The following is a 10,712-nucleotide window of genomic DNA, read 5'->3' as shown; positions in this document are numbered from 1 at the left end:
GTTAGATCCCTGGGTTGGGAAGATGCCCTGGAGAAGGGAAAGGCTACCCACTCCAGTATTCTCGCCCAGAGAATTCCATGGACTATAAGTGTCTCTATAAGTGTCTTCCAGTTGAGCTATTTCAAATCCTAAAAGATGCTGCTGTGAAAGTGCTGCACTCAATATGCCAGCAAATTTGGAAAACTCAGCAGTGGCCACAGGACTGGAAAAGATCAGTTTTCATTCCAATCCTAAAGAAATACAATGTCAAGGAATGTTCAAACTACCACACAATTGCACTTACGCTCAAAATTCTCCAGTGCTCAAAATTTTCCAAGCCAGGCTGCAATGGTACGTGAACCATGAACTTCCAGATGTTCAAGCTGGATTTAGAAAAGGCAGAAGAACCAGAGATCAAATTGCCAACATTTGCTGGATCAGAAATTCCAGAAAAACATCTACTTATGCTTTGTTGACTGCCCCAAAGTCTTTGACTGTGTGGATCACAACAAACTGGAAAATTCTTAAAGAGATGGGAATACCAGACCACATTACCTGCCTCCTGAGAAATCTGTATGCAGGTCAAGAAGCAACAGTTAGAACTGGTCATGGAACAACAGGCTGGTTCCAAATTGGGAAAGGAGTATGTCAAGGCTGTATATTGTTAACCTGTTTGTTTAACTTATATGCAGAGTACATCATGTGAAATGCCAGGCTGGATGAAGCACAAGCTGGAATCAAGATTTCCGGGAGGGGTATCAATAACCTCAGATATGCAGATAACATCACCCTTATGGCAGAAAGTGAAGAACTAAAGAACCTCTTGATAAAAGTGAAAGAGGGGAGTGAAAAAGTTGGCTTAAAATTCAAAATTCAAAAAACTAAGATCATGGCATCTGGTCCCATCACATCATGGCAAATAGATGGGGAAACTATGGAAACAGTGAGAGACTTTATTTTGGGCTCTAAAATCGCTGCAGATGGTGACTATAGCCATGAAATTAAAAGATGCTTGCTCCTTGGAAGAAAAGTTATGACCAACCTAGGCAGCATATTAAAAAGCAGGGACATTACTTTGCTGACAAAGGTCTGTCTAGACAAAGCTGTTTTTTCCAGTGGTCATGTATGGATGTGAGAGTCAGACTATAAGGAAAGCTGAGCACCTAAAAATAGATGCTTTTGAATTGTAGTGCTAGAGAAGACTCTTGAGAGTCCCTTGGACTGAAAGGAAATCCAACCAGTCAATCCTAAAGGAAATCAGTCCTGAATATTCACTGGAAGGACTGATGTTGAAGCTGAAACTCCAATACTTTGGCCACCTGATGCGAAGAGCTGACTCATTTGAAAAGATGATGCTGGGCGAGATTGAAGGCAGGAAGAGAAGGGGACGAAAGAGGATGAGATGGTTGGATGGCATCACTGACTCGATGGCAGGCTCTGAGCAACCTCCGGGAGTTGGTGATGGACAGGGAAGCCTGATGTGCTGCAGTCCAAGGGGTCACAAAGAGTCGGACACTGTCAGGAGCCGCCAGGGTGCGCCCAGTCCATGGCAAGGTCACGGGATGAGAGAGGAACCTGCTAGGCAGCTCTTCCTCACACGGGGCTGCCCCGGGGGCCCAATATGTCCCCTCGGGAACTGCCAGGATGTGCCCAGACTGTGAAAAAGTCACGGGACGAGAGAGGAGCCTGCAAGGCAGCTCTTCCGTTCAGGGTTGTCCCGGGGTCCCAGTCCCCTTCCTCTTTCTGTCTTACTGTTGTTAGAGTTTTCTATTAATTCTTGGAAATGTAACATACAGTGATCAGGACTCGCTGGAAAAGTCCAAGCCTATTTAGAAATGCTCATGATTGCTCCAGCCCAGGACACGACCATAAACATCAAGTCAAAAAGGAAAAGGCCACAGGCATAGTTTGGCTGATTGCTTAGAAGATTATAATGTTTTAGATTAGAAAAGAGTAGAGACATTTAGATTCAGAAGTAGATGTACTGTTTCAGTTTACTTGCTCCTTGGTTGAGAGGGTTTTCATTATTGCTATTTCTATGCTGCTATTTGTCTATTGTTTCCCTTCCTTTAAACAACATGGAATATTACGGATATTTTTGTAGAATTAGAAAACATAGGATTTCAATAGAAGATTTATATTTACCAGCCTCACTGCCATTACCTCAATGTTAATAGAGGCGTTTTGCTGCTTCATAGTTAATTATTGTAGACTGAGGTTTTGTGGTTTCAGGTAAAGAAAAATATCAGGGTTTTCACATGCTACTATTCTCAGAAATGTCAAACGTGTTTTTGTAACCCTTCCCATGTATTGTTTTATTATCCAAAGAATTCATACTGTATCTGGAATCTATGGAACATTGTTTTTGTCAGAGTGAAAATGTTAGGCCATTGAGGTGAGAAGACTAATGTATGGGACATTCAAGAAAAAAACCCTATAATCGGGAATGTTTCAGATGAATATATAAGGGAAAAACATGGTGAGGAAAAATATTGACAGAAGCATGAAACCAATATCTGATGTAATATGAGGTGACTTAAGGGGGGAGGAGGTAATGTTCATTCTATAAAAACTGAGCTGTCCTAAAAATAAAAAGCTTTTTCTTCCATGCAACCTTTTGTGTGTGTCCGTCCCCTTCCTCGCCGACGCCACTCATCCCTTGGGTACTCTTGGACCCGCTGGGACTGGACCCCGGCAGGACACGACTGAGCAGCTGAACTGACTGAACTGAGTAAGTGTCTGTGGTTCTCACAGAAACCTTCTGAAGCTATTAAATTCTCATTTTATAGATGAGAAAACCAATGCTTAGAGAGATGAAATCCTTTGGTGCAGGTCACAAAGCTAGTAAGAGCTGCAGCTGGGGTCCTAACCTGGAGCTGTCTGATCAGGAGTGTCATTTTTTTTTTTTTTTAAATATACTAGTTTATGTGGCTTATGCACATGTGCTTTTAAAAAATAAAATTGAATGAATGTTAACATCAGAGTTACAACGCCATAAAGATCTATATTTGGTCTAAGTGTATTACACAGGTTCGTTCTAAAGATTTCTCAACAAAAAGTTCTAAGCATATGGCCCAAAGCCATCAGTGTCACTCAGCTTACTATTTCACAAAGCGTCCAGTCAAGTTTTGAACAACTCTGACCGTTAGAGCTCTGCGCTCCTTGAAATGGCTTTTGTCTTTGGTCTTAGAGTTTGGCCCTGGGGTGCCAGACACAATCATCGAAACTTCTACCCCAGAACTCTGCAGTTGACCACCATGTCTCCCCCTAGAAAATCTTTTCCAGGAAAAGCATGGCATAGTATGAACTTCACTCAACATCCTAACATCCTGATTTAGACCACAGTTCCTTGTAGAATCTTTATTTAGATCCAAGTCTTTATAGTGCATTTTATCTCTGCAATGTGCATGTCCTACACAACCTAAGCTCAGTAATTGCCTTTCGACGGTCTCCTTGCTTACTGGTAATCTATCACCACCACCACTATCACCCCTCTCTCTCCACCTCACCCCCACACTACATTTCTAAATCAGGTCCAAACACCAGCTCTTCAAATGGGGGGCTCTCTCTAGAAAACCGCTTGAGACACATGTTTGGAAGATAGTGAAACTTAAGGGGGATGCTTTCTCTGAGCGTGACACACAAGTTAAAGGGCAAAGACAGTGAACCATGGACACCCAGAAACAGCTTTCTCCCTGACTTCCCCATAGCGCTAGGCAGACAAGAACTCCCGGGTGGATGTGCCCGGGACAGACAGCACGTGGGGCGGGGCCACGAACGAGCAACAGGGCGGGGTCCAGGCAGCTGGTTTCCCTGAGCGGTGTCCGCGGTGGGGGCTTGGGCACTGCACAGCGTCGCCAAGGCGCCAGCAGCCACCCTGCCAGCTACCCTCGTGCCCGCCCCGAGACAGATGCTCAAAGCAAACCAGAGAGCAGAAGCAGTAAGCGAGGGTGTCAGACGATACAGCAGAGGAGTCTTGATCAAAGTTCCCTAGGGGTTCCTTTCCAGCCGGTGCCCGCGCTTCGTGGTCAGTACCATGGACAGCGCCCGGGAGCCGACGCAGGGGCGCTTGGACGCTGCTGGCTTCTGGCACGTTTGGCAGCGCTTTGACGTGGAGGGTGAGTAAAGCAAGCCAACTGTTCAGTCTTGTGAAAGGACCTAGAGTTCCCCCTTCCCCGTACATCTTCCCTGCAGGAAAAGTTGTCTTCCAGCGCGGTTAATGCAATAAACCTCACGCTGTATACCTAACAGACGTTTGGTAGACTGCGGTTGTACATCTAGATATCTTGCGAAAGTTCAGGGTGGGAGGAGAGACTTGAATCCCACCACTCTTTCCCAATCTGTGTGTGTGGTGATATAGAGATCACTGTATATATTAGAGGCTTGGGGACTGACACCCGGGTATCTGAAGTCAGTTCTGACTTGTTTTTACTCCAATCTGCTCATTTTCACGCAGTGACTATCTGGGTAACCTCTTGTCTCTTAAAGAGAGGGTGAATTTTTAAAAAATCAAATTTCAAAAAGACACTACCCCCCACTCCACAAAAAATGTATTTGAAAAGAACTACTTAACATTTGCTTTGCCCTCATTAATAAAGAAACATGAAAATATCTAAAGCATGTGTTTTAACCTTGAAAACTAACATTCAATACTTACATCTCTTAAACTTTTTGAAAACTGCAAAAACCTTGGGTTAGAGTTTATTCTAAAACTCATGTTTATTTGTGGATTAAAATTCATGAATAGCTCTTTCCCAAATATTTATATGAGCCCCAGCACAAAGCATTTACTCTTGAATGTGTTATTTGCTATTTAAATCCATGTCTTCTAGAGTAGATGTTGCCACTTAAGAGTTGTAAAAAAGAAGATCCATGGGGATTTTATAAATTTGATATCAAAAACAAATTTAGATGTTAAATGTTAATTAATAAATGCCACATGTTATTATATGCAAGTGACTATTATTTATGCACATCTGTTTGTATTTAGAAAAAGGTTACATAGAAGAGAAGGAGCTTGATGCTTTCTTTTACCACATGTTGACAAAACTGGGTGTTGATGTAAGTATACTTGTGCCACTAAGAATTAATTTGTTTTTCAGTGAGTTATAAAAAGCATCCAAGTCATATGTTGATTTGTACAATACCTATTAATCCCGTCTGACCTCTTTTCTTCCTTGCATGTAATTTTTCTCCCTCTCCTAGCAACATGGAGGGATTTAGGTAGGTTTTATAAGAGGTTCAACTGCAGCATTAGATGTGCTGGCCACTGACTTTTAGTGTGACATCTGTCATCCACTATTTCAACTGTAAATTAAAACAAGTCTGTTTTGAATGTCTCCTTGGTTATGTCTCTGCTAATGGATTTAAATCTAGAGATAAGGTAGCTCACTTTGTTCAAAAAGGTGGAAAAGATGTTGAAAGTGTTAAGGTGCTGAGGGTTTAAGTGCATTGGATATTACTTGGACAGCAAACCACAAATAAACTATTTAGAATAATTTTTTCCATTATTCATTGTTAGAAAAGGTTACAAACTTATGAAATGGCAAACCAGAAAATAATAAACATACTCAGAGCCCAAATATAAATGTGAACCAATCTATCCAGCATCTGTATCCTTCCCTGATGGTAAATCTGGCCTTGAGAGAGGCAGATTAACTTTTGATAAGCCCTCTACCAAAGCAGAGGAGAAACACACAAAGAGATGCGCCAGCCTGAGGTTGGGAGAACCTGGTAAAGACTCCATCAGGGGATGCGTGGTAAGGGAAGCAGCTCTGGAAACAGTAGCATTTAAAATGAATTGTGGTGATAGCTTATCCTCAGATATAATCGTTTACATGGAAGAGTACTGGAGCGCATGACACTTTCATGTAGGAACCCAGTGAGGGGAACAAGCAGCTTAGAGATGGTGTTTCTGAGTCGGAGGGAGGGCAGTCAGCTCAAGATAAACAAGGCTGCCATCTGCCTCCAACAGCCACACAGAGCTCTTGCTCTCTCTCATTTTCATCTCTTCATCTCAGTTTCTCTCATTTTTCTGTCCATTTCTATTTCTTATTCTGTGTTTCACAGCCATCATCTGCCATCGTCTCTTGACTTTCTCTGTGATCTCTCTGTCTCTCATCTCTCTTACCTCTCTCTGGTCTTTATTTCTCGTATGTCTCTCCATTGGTCTCTGTCTCTTTCTCTTTATTTATCCTTCTGTCTTCAGTCTGTTTCTCAAGCTCCCACAGTGCCTTTCTCTCCCTCTCTTTTGTCTTCTCTTTACTGTCATGTCTCTTCGTCCTTCATTTCTTTTATCAATATTTTCTCTCCTTTTCTCTTTCCTTCCCTTATTTCTCTGCCTCTCATTTCTGCTTTGCTCCCGCTTACTGCTGGCTCAGATGGTAAAGAATCTGCCTGCAAAGCAGGACACCCAGTCTCAATTCCTGGGTTGGGAAGATCCCCTGGAGAAGGAAATGGCAACCCACTCCAGCATTCTTGCCTGGAAAATCCCATGGACAGAGGAGCCTGGCAGGCTGCAGTCCATGGTCGCAAGAGTTGGACACAACTGAGCGACTACACATACTACTATAAATGCAAAGGTTCGTGGCATTCCAGAACCTTTGATACCATTCTGAGACCACTTTGTCAAACATGACAGGAGTATTTGAGGAAAACAAAACGATGAAGGCAAAACCATTCAAAGTCTCAGAATAAACTAGATGGTGAAAAAAAATAAAACCCCAGAGACTTGGAGAAAACAAGTCACACTGTGTGTGTGTGTGTGTGTCTGTGTGTGTCTGTGTCTGTGTGTGTGTGTGTGTGTGTGTGTGTGTGTGTGTGTGTAGCCGAGTTTTATCAAAGTAATAAAAAGGGACAGAGATTTTTTCAGACCCACTCCCACAACACACACCTTAAATTAACAAGATTAGAACAATAGAAAGATCTTATCAGACCCACTCCCATAATATACATTTTAACATGACAGGATTAGTCAGAAGGTTCTTGTTAAGGAGAAACATGTCCTTGAGCAAGATACACTGTTATACTGAACAAGACAAAGAAATGTAGAGAAGAACTTTTGTCCTTTCCTTCTCCTTGAGAATTCCAGACCCCTATCTCCATTTCAAGAGCCCCAGACCCCATTTTCCTCCTCAGGGACCCCAGACTTCTTATCAACCTGCCTAGGAATTGACTCTCTCATTCCCCCTGTTTCTTTTAGGAGAAATATGTTGCCACGGGAAAGGGGTGTCATTTTCATTCTGTAACTTCTTCCTGCTGTTGAGGGGTGTGGTCCCTAAAATGTTGAGGCAACATATTCTCCTAATCCTCATATTGAGGGTCTCTGATCCAGGGGCCCCAAGTAATAGTTGCAGGAGGTTGTGGCACTCGCAGGAGCTTGGACAAACATTTGTAACTTAAAAGCTTTCAGATGGTTAGAAACAAACCCCGTTTTACAGTTACAGATGTAAGGCAAAACAGTCATTAAACCAAGTTAAAACCTAAACAAAATGAAAAGTCACATTATGTCCATAGTTAAGGTACAATATGTGATACCGGTCCATCTTAGGATTGTGAGATGTCATCACAGAGTTGAAGAAAGTCCTTTCCTTAAAGCAGAGAAACCCACCATGGGAAGTCTTCAATTGATGAGGAGGGGAGTGCTCTGTAGACCCAGAAATTATGTTGATTGTGGAATGCTTCGTAGGAATGAGCCCAGGACAGGAAGGCGTTGTCTTGAGGGTCAAACGGCAGACTCAGGACTTTTGGAGCCAGCAGAAGCAAGCCCAAGTAGACTCTTAGGCCCATCTCAGTTCCTGGCTCACAGTGGCTTGTTTGACTCAAAGGCTGGGTCAGACGTTAACCTCCCAATAATATCTGTTTAAAAGCTAAAAGCTGAGTCACATAGTTAATTTTAAGGCTTCAGGATCTATGACAATATCTGTGTACAAAAACAGTCTGTCATAGAGATGTCCCTTCTTCTTAGGGGCAGTTCAAGCCCTCATTAAAGCCATGGGTAAAACTTTAAGTCAATTGTCTTGTTTCCTGACTTAGCTTACAGGATGTCTTTTAATGTCATTAGCTTTTTCAGCTTTTTCTGAAGATTGGGGTTTCCAGGAACAGTGTGATAGTCTATTCCTAGAGCTTTTGACACCCCTTGAGTTACAGCAGCTTTAAAGACTGAGCCATTGTCACTCTGAACTTTATTTATTTTTATTTTTGTCACTCTGAACTTTAAAGTTTAAGATTTCACTTACATCATGAGAAGTCAGTACAGTAAGATTTTGCCCATTCATTAACCTTGGGCTTTAGTGAATACTGCCTTTGATGTGAGAACAGGTGAGGGTCATTGAGCTTGATAGTGACAGGAACAGCATTTTGTGCTCAATCCATAGTTTTTCCATCAGACCACAGTCTAGGATTTACATTTTTTTTTTTTTTTTTTTTAGGATTTACATTTTATTCAATTAATGGGAGAGAAAGAGCAGGCTCCATATTCATGAAAACAGAGGTCTGGACCTTGCTCAGCATATCCCTCCCCAGAAGGGGTGAGGGAGACTCCGGTACGAACAGAAACCGGTGAGAAAACAGCACAGAGCCCCAGTTATTGCTTAAGGGATGACTGACATAATAATGTTTGGCTCATCCAGACAGCCCCATTATGGTAGTGGATCAGGAGGAAAGCGGGCCAGGGGCTTCAGTGAGCACAGAAAAAGTTGCCCCCCGTGTCCAAAAGAAATCGACTGATAGGCCCTCCACAGTTATTAATACCTCGGGTTCCTCAGGTGTAATTAGGACAGGAGCTTGTGTGGGGACCCCCTGGGCACCTTCAGTCCTGATTGTCTTGAGAGTCTGACCCCTGGGGCCTACACCTTGGAGGGCAGTCTCTTCTCCAGTATGGTCCTTTGCAGACCTGGAGCTGGGGGTGGATTAGATGCCTGAGGGCAATCCCGCTTGAGATGCCTCTCCTTTCCACAGTAATAACAAGTCTATCCCCTTTTACCTGGATTCCTCTGGGCATTTTTCCTCAGGCTATTTCAGAGCAGATCTAACAGCCACTGTTAGGGCTGCAGTCTTTTGCCTGGTTCTTTTTTGCCTCTTATTTTCCTCCTCATATTCTCTACCATAATATGCCGTCTGGGCCAGGTGTAACAGTTTTTCTAAAGACTGATTTGGTCCAAAAGCCTGTTTTTGTAACTTACAGCAGATACCTACAGCTGACTGAGTGGGAAATCTACCTTTTAAGATTATTCTTCCTTCTGTACTTTCAAGATCAACATCAGTAAACTTGTGGAGAGGCTCCCAGATTCTATCTAAGAATTTACCAGGAGTTTCCTTCTCTCCCTGTTCTATGTCAGCCAACTTAACATAGTCTAAAGTCTTTGCGTGCGCTTGAGTCCTTCAAGAATACATCTGGCTCTGTTATTGGAACCACTTGGATCCCAGTAGGAAGGAGGGCTATTTTGTGTTCCCTCTTTCCCCTTGTCTCATGTTCAAGCCATTCATCTCCACAAGTAGTCCAGTTCAGTCGCTCAGTCATGTACAACTCTTTGCGACCCCCTGAATCGCAGCACATCAGGCCTCCCTGTCCATCACAAACTCCTGGAGTTTACTCAAACTCATGCCCATCGAGTCGCTGATGCCATCCAGCCATCTCATCCTCTGTCGGCTCCTTCTCCTCCTGCCCCCAATCCCTCCCAGCATCAGGGTCTTTTCCAATGAGTCAACTCTTCGAATGAGGTGGCCAAAGGATTGGAGTTTCAGCTTTGGCATCAGTCCTTCCAATGAACACCCAGGACTGATCTCCTTTAGGATGGACTGGTTGGATCTTCTTGCAGTCCAAGGGACTCTCTAGAGTCTTCTCCAACACCACAGTTCAAAAGCATCAATTCTTCGGTGCTCAGCTTTCTTCACAATCCAACTCTCACATCCATACATGACCACTGGAAAAACCATAGCCTTGACTAGGCGGATCTTTGTTGGCAATGTAATATCTCTGCTTTTTAATATGCTGTCTAGGTTGGTCATAACTTTCCTTCCAAGGAGTAAGCATCTTTTAATTTCATGGCTGCAGTCACCATCTGCAGTGATTTTGGAGCCCCCAAAAATAAAGTCTGACACTGTTTCTACTGTTTCCCCATCATAATATTCCATGAAGTGATGGGATCAGATGCCATGAACCTGTAGTTTTACTGAATGTTGAGTTTTTAGCCAACTTTTTCACTCTCCTCTTTCACTTTTATCAAGAGACTTTTTAGTTCCTCTCACTTTCTGCCATAAGGGTGGTGTCATCTGCATATCTGAGGTTATTGATATTTCTCCCGGCAATCTTGATTCCAGCTTGTGCTTTCTCCAGCCCAGCGTTTCTCATGATGTACTCTGCATATAAGTTAAATAAGCAGGGTGACAATATACAGCCTTGACGTACTCCTTTTCCTATTTGGAACCAGTCTGTTGTTCCATGTCCAGTTCTAACTGTTGCTTCCTGACCTGCTTACAGGTTTCTCAAGAGGCAGGTCAGGTGGTCTAGTATTCCCATCTCTTTCAGAATTTTCCACAGTTTATTGTGATCCACACAGTCAAAGGCTTTGGCGTAGTCAATAAAGCAGATATAGATGTTTTTCTGGCACTCTGTTGCTTTTTTTTTTTCATTTATTTTTATTAGTTGGAGGCTAATCACTTCACAACATTGCAGTGGGTTTTGTCATACATTGACATGAATCAGCCATGGAGTCACATGTATTCCCCATCCC

At 42.9% G+C, this 10,712-nt stretch overlaps 1 protein-coding gene across 1 annotated transcript in view; it reads left to right on the top strand.

Moving 5' to 3' along the window:
• The first annotated feature begins 3,868 nt into the window (after positions 1 to 3,868).
• SCGN (secretagogin, EF-hand calcium binding protein) overlaps positions 3,869 to 10,712 on the top strand; it is a 53,675-nt gene continuing 46,831 nt past the window's right edge. The window contains exons 1-2 of the mRNA XM_043450263.1: positions 3,869 to 4,097; positions 4,970 to 5,040. Of these exons, the coding sequence (XP_043306198.1) occupies positions 4,016 to 4,097; positions 4,970 to 5,040 (153 nt within the window). The 5' untranslated portion in view covers positions 3,869 to 4,015. The remainder of the gene's footprint in view (positions 4,098 to 4,969; positions 5,041 to 10,712) is intronic.

Source organism: Cervus canadensis, chromosome 28 (assembly GCF_019320065.1).
Source record: "Cervus canadensis isolate Bull #8, Minnesota chromosome 28, ASM1932006v1, whole genome shotgun sequence".
NCBI classification, from domain to species: domain Eukaryota; kingdom Metazoa; phylum Chordata; class Mammalia; order Artiodactyla; family Cervidae; genus Cervus; species Cervus canadensis.
The sequence above is the reverse complement of the archived record's forward strand: the minus strand, read 5'-3'. Positions and strand labels throughout refer to the sequence as shown.